The 17,330-nt window shown below is 49.4% G+C and overlaps 1 protein-coding gene across 2 annotated transcripts in view; it reads left to right on the top strand.

Moving 5' to 3' along the window:
• JAG1 (jagged canonical Notch ligand 1) overlaps positions 1-10,476 on the top strand; it is a 36,045-nt gene extending 25,569 nt beyond the window's left edge. The window contains exons 13-26 of one of the 2 annotated variants that reach the window (XM_039224630.1): positions 357-507; positions 1,283-1,447; positions 1,854-1,967; positions 2,476-2,589; positions 2,698-2,811; positions 2,950-3,066; positions 3,563-3,590; positions 4,049-4,134; positions 5,570-5,683; positions 6,281-6,390; positions 6,493-6,726; positions 6,905-7,036; positions 7,212-7,362; positions 8,168-10,476. In XM_039224630.1, coding sequence (XP_039080561.1) covers positions 357-507; positions 1,283-1,447; positions 1,854-1,967; positions 2,476-2,589; positions 2,698-2,811; positions 2,950-3,066; positions 3,563-3,590; positions 4,049-4,134; positions 5,570-5,683; positions 6,281-6,390; positions 6,493-6,726; positions 6,905-7,036; positions 7,212-7,362; positions 8,168-8,625 — 2,088 coding nt within the window. In that variant the 3' untranslated portion in view covers positions 8,626-10,476. Of the gene's footprint in view, positions 1-356; positions 508-1,270; positions 1,448-1,853; positions 1,968-2,475; positions 2,590-2,697; positions 2,812-2,949; positions 3,067-3,562; positions 3,591-4,048; positions 4,135-5,569; positions 5,684-6,280; positions 6,391-6,492; positions 6,727-6,904; positions 7,037-7,211; positions 7,363-8,167 lie in introns of both variants that reach the window. The other variant, XM_039224622.1, reaches the window with a different exon arrangement.
• The last annotated feature ends 6,854 nt before the right edge of the window (positions 10,477-17,330 follow it).

Genomic DNA, 17,330 nt, shown 5'->3' with positions numbered 1-17,330 from the left:
TCCCTTCCCTCCCCTTTCCTCTTCTTTCCCTGTTGCCCCTCTGACTCTGTAACGGCCATCCAGTGACCAGGGACTCCTGCTAGGTGAACGCAGGTGGAAGGACCCGGAGGAGAGGTTTTCTTCATACTGTCAGCAGCTTGTCCATTTGACTTGGTGCCCCCGCCTCCATGCTCTCCCACTCTGCCCTGTTTTTCCCACGCATACCTGGACAATCTCTAGGACATACCTGTATATTACGTAGAGCGTTCTGCTAATGGAAGCAGGTGAAGGGGTCGGGCTCCAGCATCTGCTGCCCCCGAGCACTTATAATCACACCTTTGTTTCCTCCCCCCCACCCCCGCTCCTGCTCCCTGCAGCTGGACATAGATTATTGTGAGCCCAACCCCTGCCAGAATGGCGCCCAGTGCTACAACCGCGCCAGCGACTATTTCTGCAAGTGCCCTGAGGACTACGAAGGCAAGAACTGCTCCCACCTTAAAGACCACTGCCGCACGACTCCGTGTGAAGGTACCTCCCCAGCCTGCGGTCCCGGCTGCTCTCCAGGGCTCAGTCCTCTTTCCCCATTCGCCCGTGCCCCTCAACTGTCTCAGACGCTGTGTAGGTGAGATCGGAACCCCCTCGCCTGACGGCTTGGGAAAACCAGAACGTGTGGGGACAGTCCACTGAGGCCCGCCAGTGGGACAACCGTGTCCTGCTCTGGGGTGGGCCGACGTGCAACCCTGACACATCCCTCACAGCAGTGCTGCCAGAAGAACTTTCGCAGCAGTGGAGGGGCAGGGAGGGTAGCTTTCAGTGTGACTCGCAGGCCAAGCGACTGTGATTTCCTGAATTTCAATTGATTTAAACTTAAACAGCCACCGCTGTTAATGTGGCTGTTATCAGGGGGCAGTCTTCAGGTTCTCTGTCGTTCACTGGCTTTAGTGTGACTGAATAGGAAGGAAAGCTGGTCCCTTCCTCCTGTAGCAAGGTTTTGCAAAACAGATACCAAAGGTAGGATGAGAGGGGCCCTCAGAGGACACGTAGGCTTCTTAGCTACGTAGGGAGAAAATGCCTTAAGTGAACAAACAAAAACCACTCATCTGTCTGGAGTCTCCACTTTGCCTGTCAGTGTGACCTGGAACGTTGCCGGAGTCTTGGCCCTCAAGGTGCCTCTTGATTTCTTCCCCTCATTAGCCGAGGGGTGGCTGTCCCTAGGAAAGCAGGCGTGGTGTGGGTCCTTGCCTCGGGAGTGCTGTGTCCTACGGGTCCGCGGCTGTGATCTGATCCCGAGTGTGTCTTCTAGTGATTGACAGCTGCACTGTGGCCATGGCTTCCAACGACACGCCTGAGGGGGTGCGGTACATTTCCTCGAACGTCTGTGGTCCCCACGGGAAGTGCAAGAGTCAGTCAGGAGGCAAATTCACCTGCGACTGTAACAAAGGCTTCACTGGAACGTACTGCCATGAAAGTAAGACCCCTCTTTGGGGAATGGGGCAGGGTACCCCTACCCCGCCTCTGCCCAGCGCAGGGAGCATTTGAGCTTGATTCGTTTCCGTCGAGACCAGTGAAAGTTGACTATTAGATCTAGGATCTAAGACTGAGATGTGTTTATATGGTCACTGACACTTCTGACCCTTCAGGTCGTTTATGTTAGAATGTTCTGGAATCTGACTAGTTTAGGTGGTCCTGCTTTCTGTAGGAGTTTCTTGTCGACTCCCTCCAAGTAGCTTAGCTTATGAGGCATTAAAGAAAACAGATAAGGCATCCTCTGGTGCCACCTGGCACCTCGTTTTCTCAGGGGGCGGTCTTTGGACCGGTGCCTGGCCTATGGCGTTAGTTGGCCTTTATTTACCAGCTTCGTCTTCCTTTCACAGATATTAATGACTGCGAGAGCAACCCCTGTAAAAATGGTGGCACTTGCATCGATGGTGTCAACTCCTATAAGTGCATCTGTAGTGACGGCTGGGAGGGGGCCTACTGTGAAACCAGTGAGTCTGGGGTCTTCTTGGGCTGGACAGCTCTGGGATGCTGGGGTGAGGGGAATCCTTGTTAATGGGAACCTGACCGTAAGACCCCCACAGTGCCTGTCCTGGCACAGCACTGCCTGTGTCCTGTTGAATGCAGAAGGCAGCCCGCGGGAAGGAATGGCGGCTGAGGAGCTAGAGAATCGGGCTATGATTAGGATAAGTTTCCCCGCTTGCAGAGAAAGTAATCCTCCTCCCGTTTTGACTGTAATTTGGGCCTGTCCTGATTTTAATTTCCGTGGGACTGACAGAGAGAGGCCTGCCCCTATCTTGCCACCTCATGGTGTTAAAAGTAACTCACTCTTAGAAAAGAGTGAAGGTGTTTAAGTCCTGGGGTTGCTCAGCTGGTGTTGGACCTGCCACTGGAGAGCAGCGGGCGGAGGCAGCCATCACTGGTGCAGGGGTGCGGCTCTTTTATGCCGGGCACGGTCCTGGAAGCATCTTCAGCTGGGTGTCTCCTCTTTGATTCTAGACATTAACGACTGCAGCCAGAATCCCTGCCACAATGGGGGCTCGTGTCGTGACCTTGTCAACGACTTTTACTGTGACTGTAAAAATGGGTGGAAAGGAAAGACCTGCCACTCGCGTAAGTGGTAGCTGGCTAGGGCCCCGTCCCTGCGACCCCTCCCACCCTCCGTCTTCTGCGAGGAGGGGCTGGCCAGGGGCTCACGCGAAGATCCTCCTCCTCCTCCAGGTGACAGCCAGTGTGACGAGGCCACGTGCAACAACGGCGGCACCTGCTATGATGAAGGGGATGCTTTCAAGTGCATGTGTCCCGGAGGCTGGGAAGGGACGACCTGCAACATAGGTAGTTTTCTGCCTCACAGGGGGTTCGCGGTGGCCATGGTCTGGGCACCTGTGACTTGCCCTGGTGGGGCTGGTTCTGGCCTCTCCAGACGCCTCTGGATCCTCAAGGATGGTGGTCCTGTCTGTCCTTGTCTCGTAGCCCGGAACAGTAGTTGCCTGCCCAACCCTTGCCATAATGGGGGCACCTGTGTGGTCAACGGCGACTCCTTCACGTGTGTCTGCAAAGAAGGCTGGGAGGGGCCCATCTGTACGCAGAGTGAGTGTCCCCTGCCCCACCGCCCTGAACTCTCCGAGGGCTGCAGGAGCACATCCTGACACCCTCAGGGACTCGAGATGGAAACCAGAAGCAGAGCTGTTTGATGTCTGCTTCTGCATCACCTGGGTCTGTTCTAATGCACTTGATGGACTGCAGCCCTGACCTGGGCATGAGAAAGTCGCCGTTGAGATAAGTGGAGACAGATGGTGTCTCGGTTCCCAGCGTGGGTCTGACCAGCAGCCTGTCTCCTTCCATTCTCACAGCCCCCTTCTCGCCCTGACCGGGGCCTCTTCCTGTGTAGTGTCCCACGGCACATGGAGCAAAGTGTGGTGCAGGCCTGGTTCCAATTGAGCAGAGGTCTTAAGCGCATTTTGCTGGTGTTAACTATAGCTCTATCATATGGGTATTATGGAAATCAGTGGTGTTTCTACTTAGGCTTAAAACGGCTTTGCCTGGCGAAGGCCTTGCTATTAAGTTGTCTTTTTTTATGTTGCAGATACCAATGACTGCAGTCCTCACCCCTGGTAAGCATGGCCACATCTTAAGCCAGCCCTGGTTGGCCGCAGTGTGCATGGGCATCACCAGGAATCTTGTCTAAGATGCAGGTTCTGATGCAGGAGGCCTGGGGTGGGGCTGCAGACCCTGCCTGTTGAATAGGCTCTCGGGTGCTGCTGGTCAGGACCTCACTTTAATCAGCCACGTTGTGTCCTCATTTGGAGCAGTGATTCTCAACCGTGGCTGTGCATGAGAATCACCTGGGCAGCTTTTAGAAGTCTCAATGCCTGGACTGCAGGGGAGACTGAAATTAGACTCTCTGGGGGTGGGACCCAGGCATCAGTATTCTTAAAGCTCCCCGGGTAGTGGCGAGTGTGGCCAGGGGTGGGAGCCACTGAATGGAATTGGCGCGGCTACCTGCCACTAACCGGCTGGAGGAGTCCTGGATCGGTAGGCTGTTACTGAGCAGTTTTTGCTTTCTTCTCAGTTACAACAGCGGCACATGCGTGGATGGAGACAACTGGTACCGGTGTGAGTGTGCCCCGGGCTTTGCTGGACCTGACTGCAGAATAAGTAAGGACTCGCCCTCGCTGGTTTCCCCCATGGCTGGCTTTCCCCCAACACCAGCCATTGGCTTGAGACTTTTCGTCTTGAAAACAATTAAGGTCGCTGCTCCCTCCAAGTGGCCCTGATAGGCAAGTTAGCCTCCCACCTCGAGCTGGGATTGAGATAGCTCTGGCTAGAGCTTCGCAGGCATCTGCTAGACCTTCTCCGGGTGGCACAGCCCTCTTCTAGGGAAGACGGTACAAGCCACAGAATCTGACCATTAATCTACTCTGAGGCCATAAGGGAAGAGTGTGCTTTTTCCCAGGGCTACCCTAAAATTATGGGCCAATGGACATTACCCACAGAGAACTGAGCTAAGGGCAATGGAAAGGACTAGCGTTGTGGTTTCCAAAGGTCATGTCTTGGTGACATGATTAAAATGGGAGATGAGCAATGAAGTCTGTTGGGATGCTTTTAAAGTTGCTTTATTTTGAGTCTTTTCCTACTTTTTTATGTCATATTTTGCCCCTCCCCCAAAAAAGCGATAGTTGGTTTTTTTTTTTTTTTTTTTTTTTTTTTTTTTTTTTTTTTTTTTTTTTTTTTTTTTTTTTTTTTTTTTTTTTTTTTTTTTTTTTTTTTTTTTTTTTTTTTTTTTTTTTTTTTTTTAGTTTTCATTCCCAAATTATTTGAAATTTCACTAGTGCTGGAGATCACCAAGTCAGGGACTGACTGGTCTTCAGCACTAATGCGGGTACATTCAGTCTATTTCACATTTCTAAATTGTGCTGGCAAACTGGGGTCTTGGCCCACTGCTTGTTTTTGTAAATAAAGTTTTATTGGCATACAGCCATACTCACTTATATATGGTCTTGCTGCTTTTATGCTCCAACAGCGTTGAGTAGTCATGACAGAGCTCACATGGCATGTAAAGTTTAAAATATTTGATCCTTTTGAAACTTTGCCAGCCCTTGCTCTAAGTTGTGCTATCTGGTAAAAAAAAAGAACTAAAAATTATGGCCTCCTGGGGTACCTGGGTGGCTCAGTTGGTTAAATGTCCGACTTTGGTTCGAGTCATGATCTTGAGGTCTGTGGGTTTGAGCCATGTGTCAGGCTCTGCTCACAGTTCAGAGCCTGGAGTCTGCTTGGAATTCTGTGTCTCCCTCTTTGCCCCTCCCCCGCTCAGAGTCTGTTTCTCTAAAACAAAAACAAAACCCTGCAACCTCCTAAAAAGATTTTCATCTCCTAAGTCAGGCTAATGGTGATCTTTGTGGGGCAGTGACTGGTGGAGTTTTTGGGGGATACTGATGATCAGTTTCTTTATTTGGGTCCTGGTTACATGATAATTCATCAAGCTTACACTTGGGTTTTATATGCTTTTCTATCTGTATGTTAGGTCAGTAAAAACTTAGAAAACCATTATTGCTTCCCATTGGAGCCTAAACTTGAACTGCATTTCTCCTAGACATCAACGAATGCCAGTCCTCACCCTGTGCCTTTGGGGCAACCTGTGTGGATGAGATCAATGGCTACCGGTGTGTCTGTCCCCCAGGGCATAGTGGTGCCAAGTGCCAGGAAGGTATGTTGGTCAGGCTGTAGCTGGCTGTGTCTTGTGGGGTGAGCGGGTACTGTGCTCAGGAAGAGAAAGAACACAGAGGGGGATATGCAGAGGGGGCCTCAGGGAAGGGGAAGCTTAAGGGTTCTCCTACAAACAGGGCAGCTGTTTTTAGTCAACTCCTCAGCAGTTAGGTGGTTATGCTGTATAACAAACCATCCCACAATGTGTGGTTTACAGCAGGCATTTATTTGTATTGATCGAGGGCAGGCAGAATGATAACGTGCTGCCGGGTGGGCTCAGGCCTATTCTGTGTGTTTCCTCACCTCCTTGGACCAGCAACCGGATCTGGCAAATGGCAGGCTTGCAAGAAGCCAAGTTCAACCATGAGAGACTCAGATCCCATCACATCCTCTAATGCTGCAGTGGCCCAAGCAGGTCACAGTGCCACATGCAATGGCAGCAGGAGAGGGAAGAACACCTGCCCTGTGCTGGGGTAACAGTTGTCCCATGGCACAGGGCACAGGTGTAACCCCTTCTCTAACAGGGAGGGAGTGAAGAGTGGAGAGAAAGGTCTATAGACAAGGAAACCCCTTTGACTCCTGCATTTCTACCTTTTAGTTTCAGGGAGACCTTGTATCACCATGGGGAGTGTGATACCAGATGGGGCCAAGTGGGACGATGACTGCAATACATGCCAGTGCCTAAACGGAAGGATCGCCTGCTCGAAGGTACAGTGTGGGGGATGCCACAGATCACCTGCGTTCGGGAGTTGCCAGTGGGTGTTTGTCCTGAGCTGCCTGCTCCCTCTCTCCCTCTCCCGCCCCCTCCAGGTGTGGTGTGGCCCTCGACCTTGCTTGCTCCACAAAGGGCACAGTGAGTGCCCCAGTGGGCAAAGCTGCATCCCGATCCTGGATGACCAGTGTTTCGTCCGCCCCTGCACGGGTGTGGGCGAGTGTCGGTCTTCCAGTCTCCAGCCCGTGAAGACCAAGTGCACTTCTGACCCCTACTACCAGGAGAACTGTGCAAACATCACCTTCACCTTCAACAAAGAGATGATGTCGCCGGTACGAAACTACTCCATTCTTATCTTGAAATGGAAGCGTGTGTCTGCTGCTTCCAAAGCAGAACGTCACCAGCTAGTATCTTGTTCTCCTTAGCTTAAATTCCTGACTTCCAAGGAAACCTCAGCCTTTTCTTTTTCTTCCAGTATTTTATATGTGTCCCTTTTAAATGTGATTCTAGGGTCTTACCACGGAGCATATTTGCAGTGAGTTGAGGAATTTGAATATTTTAAAGAATGTTTCTGCCGAATATTCAATCTACATAGCTTGTGAGCCTTCCCCTTCTGCGAACAATGAAATACATGTGGCCATTGTAAGTATAAGACCCAGTCAGACTTAATTATGTGACTGCAAGGTAGTTAACAAACTTGAGTTAGCCAGGATCCAAATGCAGCAAAGCTGCACTCACATGTTTAAGTAAATTTGAATAAAGGCTACTGTGGAGTGCGGCCCCGGCCCTCCATCTGACAGTTCTCCTTTTTCCCCAGTCTGCTGAAGACATACGGGATGATGGAAACCCTATCAAGGAAATCACTGACAAAATCATAGATCTTGTCAGTAAACGTGACGGGAATAGCTCGCTAATCGCTGCAGTTGCGGAAGTGCGCGTGCAGAGGCGGCCTGTGAAGAACAGAACAGGTAGGTGGGAACAGTCCCTTTGAGTGAGGACGCACAAACTGCTCTCATCTCGCCATCCAACCAAACCAGCAGGTAGGGTGTGAGCTGACCATTCCCCTTCTCGAGGAGCCCCCCCCCGCCCCCCCATTTAACTGGTGAAAAACCTGAGGCCATATACCCTGACCAAGTACCGGACTTCTTTCCCTACCACCAAGCGGTGCTCTCGAAGTGGCGACCTCTGCAGAATGTGTTTCTAAGGCAGAGCGCACTGTAGCGTCTCGAGCTCTGGCCACACCAACCCTGCTGTGGCATTCTGGGATCATGGGATGGTGTAGCCTAAGTCCCAGGAACACTGGTTTGCTAGGCAGCTCGTTGGCCATGCAGGACACCCAGGCTCCCCTTTTGACCATCATTGTTGTAGCTAGGTGAGAATCGGGGTACATGAGCATCTGGTACACTCGAGCTCTGCACGTTCAGATCAGGTTTCTGGTCACTCTGAAAATCGGACCCCATAACGAGCTGCCTGAGTAGCCAGTCTCCCCTGGACTGAACCAGATGCTGCTCTCCCCACATGGAGTCAGGAGCCTGTAGGAGCTGCTGCTGTGCCTGGTCTCTAGGGACAAATGTGTCAGGGTCTCCAAGGGCCCAGGTCCTGTACTTGCTTATCAAGCTGTGAAGTGACAATATGTCGTTGTGAAAAGGGACTTGTCCCCAATGCACCCCTTTTAGGGACTAGGGACAGGGGAACCACTGTCAGTATTCTTTTGTTCATGCGATAGCTTGCTTGCTTTTCTGAGAGTTCATTAGTTTTGTGCCCGCCTTACAGATTTCCTGGTTCCTCTGCTGAGCTCCGTCTTAACTGTGGCTTGGATCTGCTGCCTGGTGACTGCCTTCTACTGGTGCGTGCGGAAGCGGCGGAAGCCCAGCAGCCATGCTCGCGCCGCCTCGGAGGACAACACCACCAACAACGTGCGGGAGCAGCTGAATCAGATCAAAAACCCCATAGAGAAGCACGGGGCCAATACTGTCCCCATCAAGGATTACGAGAACAAAAACTCCAAAATGTCGAAAATAAGGACCCACAACTCGGAGGTCGAGGAGGATGACATGGACAAGCACCAGCAGAAAGCCCGGTTTGCCAAACAGCCGGCGTACACGCTGGTAGACAGAGAAGAGAAGCCCCCCAACGGCACGCCGGCCAAACACCCAAACTGGACAAACAAACAGGACAACAGGGACCTGGAAAGTGCCCAGAGCTTAAACCGGATGGAGTACATCGTATAGCAGACGGCGGGCACCACAGCCGCTAGGTAGAGTCTGAGGGCGCTGGGGGCTTGTAGTTCTTAAACTGTCGTGTCCTATCCCAGTCTGAGGCTGTCGTTGACTTAGAATCCTGTGTTAATTTAAGTTCTGACAAGCTGGCTTACACTGGCGATGGTAGTTGCTGTGGTTGGCCGGGGAGGCCCACGCTGCGTCTCACGGCTATGCAGAAAGCAGCCCGAGTGCCCCGGTGCACAGGCCCCGCAGCCGCCACCTCTCGGACCAGGCTCCCAGGAGAAGGCCCGGCCCCTGGGCCCCGAGCTTCCACCTCTGCCGGATGCCCCGATGGTGATGCAGTCTTAGGATCATAGTTTTTATTTATATTTATTGACTCTTGAGTTGTTTTTGTATATTGGTTTTATGATGACGTACAAGTAGTTCTGTATTTGAAAGTGCCTTTGCAGCTCAGAACCACAGCAACTATCACAAATGAGTTTATTATTTATTTTTTTTATTGTATTTTGTTGTTGGGGGAGGGGGGACTTTGATGTCAGCAGTTGCTGGTAAAAATGAAGAATTTAAAGAGGAAAAATGTGTCAAAAGTAGAATTTTGTATAGTTATGTAAATAATTCTTTTTTATTAATCACTGTGTATATTTGATTTATTAACTTAATAATCAAGAGCCTTAAAACATCATTCCTTTTTATTTATATGTACGTGTTTAGAATTGAAGGTTTTTGATAGCATTGTAAGCGTATGGCTTTATTTTTTTGAACTTATTTTCTTATTACGTGTTGCCTATAAGCCAAAATTAAGGTGTTTGAAACTAGTTTAAGACAATAGGATGGCCTTCAGTGCCTGGAATACTGGCGGAATTTTTTTTTTCTTTTTTTGTACGACGTCAGATGTTTTAAAACACCTTCTATAGCATCACTTTAAAACACGTTTTAAGGACTGACTGAGGCAGTTTGAAAATTAGTCTAGAAAAGGTTCCTTTTTTTTTTTTTTTTTCTTTTCCTTTTCTGCTTTAGACTTGAAAAGAGACAGGCAGGTGATGGGCTACGCAGCAGTTTAAGGGAACAAGCTGAGCTCTGACTTAACGTAGCCAAAATGTGAGTGGTTGAATATCATTAAAGATAACAAATCAATTGTGTGAAGGTGGAAGCACACCAGTTTTATTTTGTAAATTCTGATTTCTTTTCACCATTCTTTGTAATACTGAACCACTTGTAGATTTGATTTTTTTTTTTTTTTTTGTTATCTACTGCATTTAGGGAGTATTCCAATAAGCTAGTTGAATACTTGAACCTTAAAATGTCCAGTAAGATCACTGTTTAGATTTGCCATAGAGTACACTGCCTGCCTTAAGTGAGGAAATCAAAATGCTATTATTACAAAGCTGAAGACCCAAAAGGCTTATACAACAGAGGAATTTTGTTGGTTCACCACTGAGACCGTGAAGATACTTTGTATTGTCCTATTAGTGTTATGAACATAAAAATGCATCTTTGATGTGTTGTTCCTGGCAATAAATTTTGAAAAGTAATATTTATTAAATTTTTTGTATGAAACCTGGAACAGTGTGGCCTCTTCTGAGCTGCTGGAGTGGTGCTTGGGCCCGTGCCTTTGCCACCCCGCTGAGTTCTGGGAAGCGGGGGGTGATACGTAGGCTGCGCTGGATGGGGACACCGAGGAAAAACCGAAAGCCTTGTCGACCACAGAATTCAGTCAAAGTTGTCAAAAAACCACGGGCTGCTGTGAAGCCAGGGCTGTGAGCGCCCCATCTCGGGGGGGTGGGGGGCCTTGGTTCCCTTGTTATTCAACAGCAAGTGTGAATACTGCTTGAATAAACACCACTGGATTAATGGCCTGTAGTGTGGAGGTGAATTGTTTGTGAGCACTCATGGGAAATGCCCACCTCACTAAAAGGGTTTTTAAAAAGCTTAGAATTAGCGTTGGGGGAGGAAGAGGGAGATTCAGGGCTTTCGAGCTTTTCTTTTTTTTCCCCCTGGCTACTTGGATTAATATTAACGTCCTGCCATCATGTGAGACCATACCCTGGTGGCTTCTGTGCAAGCTCATGCCTCCAGGGTGGTTTCCTCATGGCATGAGAGGTGACAGTTACAAGCTTCTGGGGTTAGAGCCATCGACGACTCAGCTCTTTCCCAGGCAGGCCTTCCGTGAGCTTCCAGAGGCCAGCCATCATGACCTGTGAAGGACACCCGAGAACTGTGGTTCTCACTGCGGCTGCTGGTCCCAGAGGCCAAAATGGCCCTGCCCCCGCATCACGGGTGGAGTTGGGGAAGCTTGGTCTCTGGTACCTCTGCAGCCTGGGATGAGCCACGGTGACAGGCACGTGGACGGCTGGCAGTAACTTGCTGGAGTGGCCAGGAGTCCCCTGCTGTTCATTAGCCAGCCAAAGCTCCTCGGAACTGTCCCCCAGCACCGCACCACTCGTGCCACCACCCACCTCTGGCTTCCAGAGCGTCTTTCTTTCATTCTCAGGGAAAGTTTTCTTCTACCAGGCTAAGAACTACGTTCTCTGATGGGCTTCTTGTTTAAGAAGGGGCAATGGGCTTTAAAAATATCTCTGGCTTCCTTTGCCTGAGCACTGAGAGTCTGAAACTGTGTTCTTGCCGGCTGGGAAGGCAGCTGGAAAGACCCGGACAGCGGTGAGGCTGGATTCCCATGACATGTCCCTGCCCTGGCGCAACAGTACTTGCTGTCCATAGTCTCTGCCGGCGGGGGTCAGAGGCAGGGTGAAGGGCTCTGGAACAGATGCAGTGAGCCAGGACACAGGCTGGGTTAGCAGTGCTGAATTCAAACACCATCCTGAAGCAATACCTTGCTCCAGTGGTTTGTGAACTTAGATTTTTCAGGACCCCAGAATTCCTTGGGTAGTTGCCAAATGCTTTTGTGCCAAGAAAGAAAAAACGTTTAATGAGCCTCTGCCATTCTTTATTCCAGGAGGGAAGTGATCTTGAGATTCACATTTGTTGTTGTAAGAAGTCTTCTCAGTAGTAAGACGGCAGAGATCAGGCTCCTCTGGGCATGGCTCAAAGCCAGGACCTTAATCATAAAGGGCAATTTCCCCCTTTCTCCAGGTAGAGGTAATCAGGCAAGGGAGCCCTAGTTATCTTGGGGACAGGGTGGAAAGGAAGGGAATCCATACCTTTCCATTCCCCATGGATGTTTCTGGCCTTCTTTAAGCAAACCCTGGAAGAGAAAGAATTTTCTGTCTGGAAACTTGACCGACTCGGACTCTAGCATGAGACCATACCATGAAGCTCTAGGAAAGAATTCACTTGAAGCTGGTTGTGCTGTCATTCTAGACTTCTGCAGTGTAAAACCAGGATAGAAAAGGGGGTGAGTGGGTATATCTTAATTGACTAAAAGTCCAGTGAGACTGGGCGACAATCAGAAGCATGACTTGTAGGCAGGTTTCTCTTAATGCAGACTCCCAGGCCCAGTGCAAGTCATCAGTGTGGGGCCAGGGAATCTGTATTTTCAACAGGCTCTCTCCCCTCCCCCCCTTCCTCTCTGGGATACGTAAAATTTAAGAACTCTACTAAAGTACTAAATAAAGTATAAGCTCTTTGTTAATTACAATGTTTTTCCTCCTTGTTAAACTGAAGTAGCCTGGAAGCCAGTTTGTTGCTAAATTGCCACCTGACATCATTTTTAAGTAAAATAATTATACTGCCCCTTGTGCAAGTTGTAGTCATATTTATTGGCTGATGTGACGGGTCAGTGAGTCAAAGTTAACTTATTTGGTAATATTTCTTATGGACCAAAGAGCCAAGGAGATGAGAGCATGGGTTTCCCACCTTTCTAAACTGTACACCTGTCTACCCAAGAGTGAGCGAGCGTGAGGCTAAAAAGCAGTTGCCTTTATTATTTTTTTTACAAATAGTTTATTGTCAAGTTGGTTTCCATATCACACCCAGTGCTCATCCCCACAAGTGAAGCAGTTGCCTTTAAAGAAGAATCAAGTCCCACAGCCCTACAGAAGCTTGCGACTTGGGCTGGGCAGTGTTCTCTCATTTCCGCTTCGGCTGCGGCTCTTTCTTGCCTCTACTGGGAATGCAGAGCGGGAGTTCAGAGGCTCCTGGTCTGGGAAGACACACAAGCACTGGGTTATGGGAAGCCGCCTCCTGCTAATGTGTATTTATACTTTGTGAGCTCTGATTCATCCTAGCATTGGAAAAGAAATCTGCTTCCTGAGGTTCTGTTTTTAAATAGATAGTTTGCAAAAACAACAATTATTTTTCTTGACATTTTTTTTTTCCACCCCACAAGCAGCTAAACATCCCGGCCCGGGCTATGTCAGTCTCCAGCGGTGCCAAAAGGCAGCCTGGATACTGGAGGTAGAAGGGTGCCCGGAGGCAGTTCTGTAGGGTTCTGGCCCCAGAAGTCTTAAAAACAAAGGTTAGAAACCATTAGGGCAATCTTGTTGCTTCACTTCAAATCCATGAGATATTTCTGGGACTATTAAAAATAACGAATTTCCCTTTGTGAACAATTGCCTTCCGATGGTTGTTAACCAGAAGGGCAAGTGGGGGTGACGCTTGCGGGGCCCTGGTGACTGCTGCCTGGCAGCACACCTGCACGGCACCCTTTGAGATCGTGTCAAAAGGGCGCGGCTCCCTTGCTTTTGATATAAATTCTCCCTGCATTACTTGCTCTTGCATGCCAGGCGCAACCTTGTTGGCTTAGAGAGTGTTTCTTTCAAGTCCTAGGCAGCTTTTACAAGTCTTAAATTATGTATCATTATGCATGGGTCTGGTATTAACCTGTGAGATGCGCAAGCCAGGAAAATGATCATGGAGGGTAAAGGCTCTGAAACCAGTAAGAAGCTGGAGCTGTGGCCTGCCTGCTGCCCCCCCACCGCCATCCTGTGACCTCCCCTGCAGTACCCACACCAGGGCACCCAAGGGTTGAATTCTCCTGAGAGCAGAAGCAGATGCCAGCAACATGAAAGTAACAGCTTTGTTTTAAAGAGAGGCTCTCCCAGCAGGGCCGGTGGGCTCCTCCCGAGTCCCTGAGGGGAATACAAGTTTGCAGCTGGCTTCCTAATGACTACTCAGGCAACCTCGCGCCTGGGCCCCCTCTCTCCACCTGAGGAGTGCAGAGCTGCTTCCTTTCATCAGTGCCGAGAAACGTGCCGGTGAAAAGCCTTCATCCTGAACTCCCTGGATACTGATGCAATAGGAGATCTTACCTGGCAAAGGACCCAACCCATATTACTTTCCCAGGAGGGGAAACTGAGGTCCAAAGACTTGTCTAAGGTCACACAGAGGGTTGGCAACAGCCGGGACTAAAATCTTGGATTTCTGCTGCCTAGGTTGCTGAAATTTCTGGGAATTTGCCAGGTTTATGTCTGGATCTTGCCTTTGGTGTCAATTTCAAAGGTAAAGAACCAGGACATCAGTAATTAACAAAGAGGGGGCTGCAAAGCATCAAGTGAGGCTGCAGAGAACTGCCACAAAGACCTGTGGTCAATCTGAGCTGGGTCTCCTGCAGGCTTTGGCTAGAAAGTGACATCTTTATAAATCTGATAGCAATAGGTGTTTTCTGAACCAAAGGCAGTCTAAGCCCTGTCCCTTTGTACGTGGCTCCTTTGTTCTTGGGCAGCCTCAGATTTCCTTTTTAGTTTCTGCTTCATAGAATTAGAAAATAAAACTGCAGGAAAAGAGTGGTCAGAAGGGAAACTTATAGCCTCACTCAGTACATCCTTCTCTGCACTTGCACACGGCACGCACACGCATGCACATCTTACACTCTTCAGGACATCGGTGCAGCTGTGTATGAAAGGCAACTGGGAGGGTCCTGGCCCGTGTCAGGTGATGGCATCTTAATTAGGCTTCATCCCACATTCTCTACACACCCCTACTTCCCCTGGCAGGCCACTTCCAGGTTATTCAGGGAAAACTCACCCGAGCATTAAAAAGTGCAAGAATCCAAGTCACTTGGTGTGATTAAGTTCACCACGTCCAGTGTGCAGCTGGGCCAGCACAGACACATCTGGGAGTTCCTAGAACCGCCTGTGGGCAGCTCTCCTTCCTCCACCTAACACCCCAAAAAGCCTACTCCCCCGCGCTCTCCCCACCCACCACTGAGAGATTAGGAACGCATCCCACAGTCATCTTTAACCTGTTTGTCGTGTCAGGGTAGGCCAGCACTACGTGTTTTGCAGAAGTTTCCTCTGTGCTGAGGCACCCACGCTCAGTGCCTTGGAAAAACCCCATCCTGGAGACAGAAACAAACCCTCCAAGTTCAGGACACTGATGATCAGGTATCCTCAGGGGGCTGTCCCTGGCTTTGCAGAAATGGTTTTTGGAAGTGTTTTTTAAAAGGAATCAGGGCACAAAACAGAAAGGGAGAGCACAAATGTGAAACAGCTACAGGTTTGCACAAAACTAAGGAAAAAGTTTCTGCGAGGAAAAGGAAAGTCAGTGGGAAGGGGCCCAAAGGGGGTGGGTGAGGCCTCACCCCAGCCTCTGGCATTCCCCACATCCATGGCCCCATTATTTCTGACTTCCTGTGAGCTCTCAACACAACACTGAGCTAAAGAGGTCCTGACCATTTCCTCCAGGGCGCTGTGTCTCCACAGGCGCCTGACCGGTGGCCAATTGCTTTCACCTCCTCAGGGTGCAAAGCCAGGCCGCATGCCGAGTGGCAAAGGCACACGCTTTGGAGCCAGACTTCTTGGATTCCAATCCCAGTTCTTCCTTCCTGATTCCTGGCATGGGCTTTTCTCCCTGTGCAGTGTTTGATTCACACAACTGCAGCCCAACAGAATTTCTGGGTTGTGGGGTTGGACCGACCTGGATCCTAGGCTCTGCTATTACTAACTTCGGAACGTTTCTGCAATTCTTTGCTCCTTAGTTTCCTCATCTGTGAAATGGTGATGATCAAGTGTGCCACTGCTCGGATTCATGAAAAAGGCTGCAGGAAGAAGAAAGACTGCTGCTCTATTCCTCTAAGCATCCTGGGATAGGATGTCGAGTCCACTACAAGATGAAGGAATCCAGCTCGATTCCAATGGCAGTCTCTGCTCTTGCCACTAAACTGGGCCCTGATGAGAGAAGAGCTAAGTAACGGCTGCTGGTGTTAAATAGAAATCCAAGATGGCCCCCAGAGATTCCTGGACCCTGGCTATTTGATCAAACGCTAATCCAAGTATTGCTGTGAAGCGATTTTGCGGATATAATTAAAGTCCCAAATTAGTGGGCCTTAAAATACAGAGATTTTCTGAGTGGGGCTGACCTAACCACAGGAGCTCTTTAAGAGCAGAGAGTTTTCCCTGGCTGGTCACAGAAGGTGAAGTCGGAGATACAAAATGAGAGAGATTCAGCACCAAAAGGGAGGTTTCTCCGTTCTTGGGATAGAGGAGGGGACGTGGCAAAGACCAAAGAGTGGCCTCTAGCTGCTGAGTGAACTCCTTCGGGGAGCCACCAGCAGGACAATGGAGCCCCAGCCTCACAACTTCAAGGAACTGAACTCTGCCAGAAGCCCAAGGGAGTGTGAGAGTAGGCCCTTCCCTAGCTGGGCCTCCAGATGAGGATACAGCTTGGCTGATCCCCTAATTTCAGCCTCAGGAAACCCTGAGCAGAGATCTGGCTAAAAAGTGTCAGAACCTGTGGCATAATCAATTTGCACTGTTTCAAGCTGCTAAGTTTATGATTATTTGTTATACAGCAACAGTAAAGGTCTCTTCCAAAGGGAGCTGTGCCAGGCTAGGTCACGTGTAGGTACTGTATTTGGTCTTGACTACACACAAGTCACTGGCTTTTCCCCAATCAGTTCAGTGCTTGCTACCAGTGTAGCAGAAAGAAAAACTCATGCAAGGATGAACTGCGGGACCACAAAAAACCTTGGTTCCTAATTAAATTCTACTGCAGTGTGTGTTCTGCCAGTGTAGACAGGTCTCTGCAGCTTCTAAATAACAGAGCATAGTTCTGCCTTCCATATCTATCCTTCCCACCATTTTATACAATTAGAGCCAAATGAGGTAAGCTCAGGTAGTTGGCCTTGGAGGACTCCAGGCCACATGGTCTTGGGCCAGTTTTCTCTCCTTACGGAAGGTGATAATGTGTGACTTGTCTTCTAGATGACGTTATCAGAACACTGGACAACTCTCCCACCAAGCATCCTTTCCCTAGAAAGAAGTTTCCTCCTCAGCTGTCCTCACGACACAGAGGCCATTTTGTCTGGACTGAGGTGGAGCTAAACATTAAGCTCAATCTCCTCTCCTACCAGCCCCTTTCCTGAGCTTGCCCTCCTAGGGGCAGCTGGCCCAGGTGCACACACATAACCAGTGGCAGAAAGTTAACGTCTCTCTCAAGTTCAGCAAGCTTTTCTAAAGCATCACCAGAACCTAGAATTAGACCTTATAAATGTGCAGAAGAGCTGCCAAAATCGTTTTCACAGCCAGAACCCAGAACATGCAATTTGATAAACCAGTGTTGAGAAATACGATCTTCAAGAGAGAGCAAAGCTGATTTGATGTAGAAAATTCACAGATGGACAGTATGCCTGTCTTTGAGCCTGTATAGAGATGTTAGTTAGGTGAGGCCCACAAGGTTCTTCCAGCTAGAGATCATTATCATCAAAACAAGAACCCCAAAATCAGATCCCACTGAATCTCTGACATGGAGAGCTTTTGCTCCCAGAAGTGCTTTCATACTGACAGGTGCTTTTCAGTGGGGGGGCCACCGGAGGACAC

This window comes from Hyaena hyaena, unplaced genomic scaffold (assembly GCF_003009895.1).
Source record: "Hyaena hyaena isolate Hyena2069 unplaced genomic scaffold, ASM300989v1 scaffold_16, whole genome shotgun sequence".
Classification (NCBI taxonomy): domain Eukaryota; kingdom Metazoa; phylum Chordata; class Mammalia; order Carnivora; family Hyaenidae; genus Hyaena; species Hyaena hyaena.
This window is presented reverse-complemented; position numbering and strand designations above follow the sequence as displayed.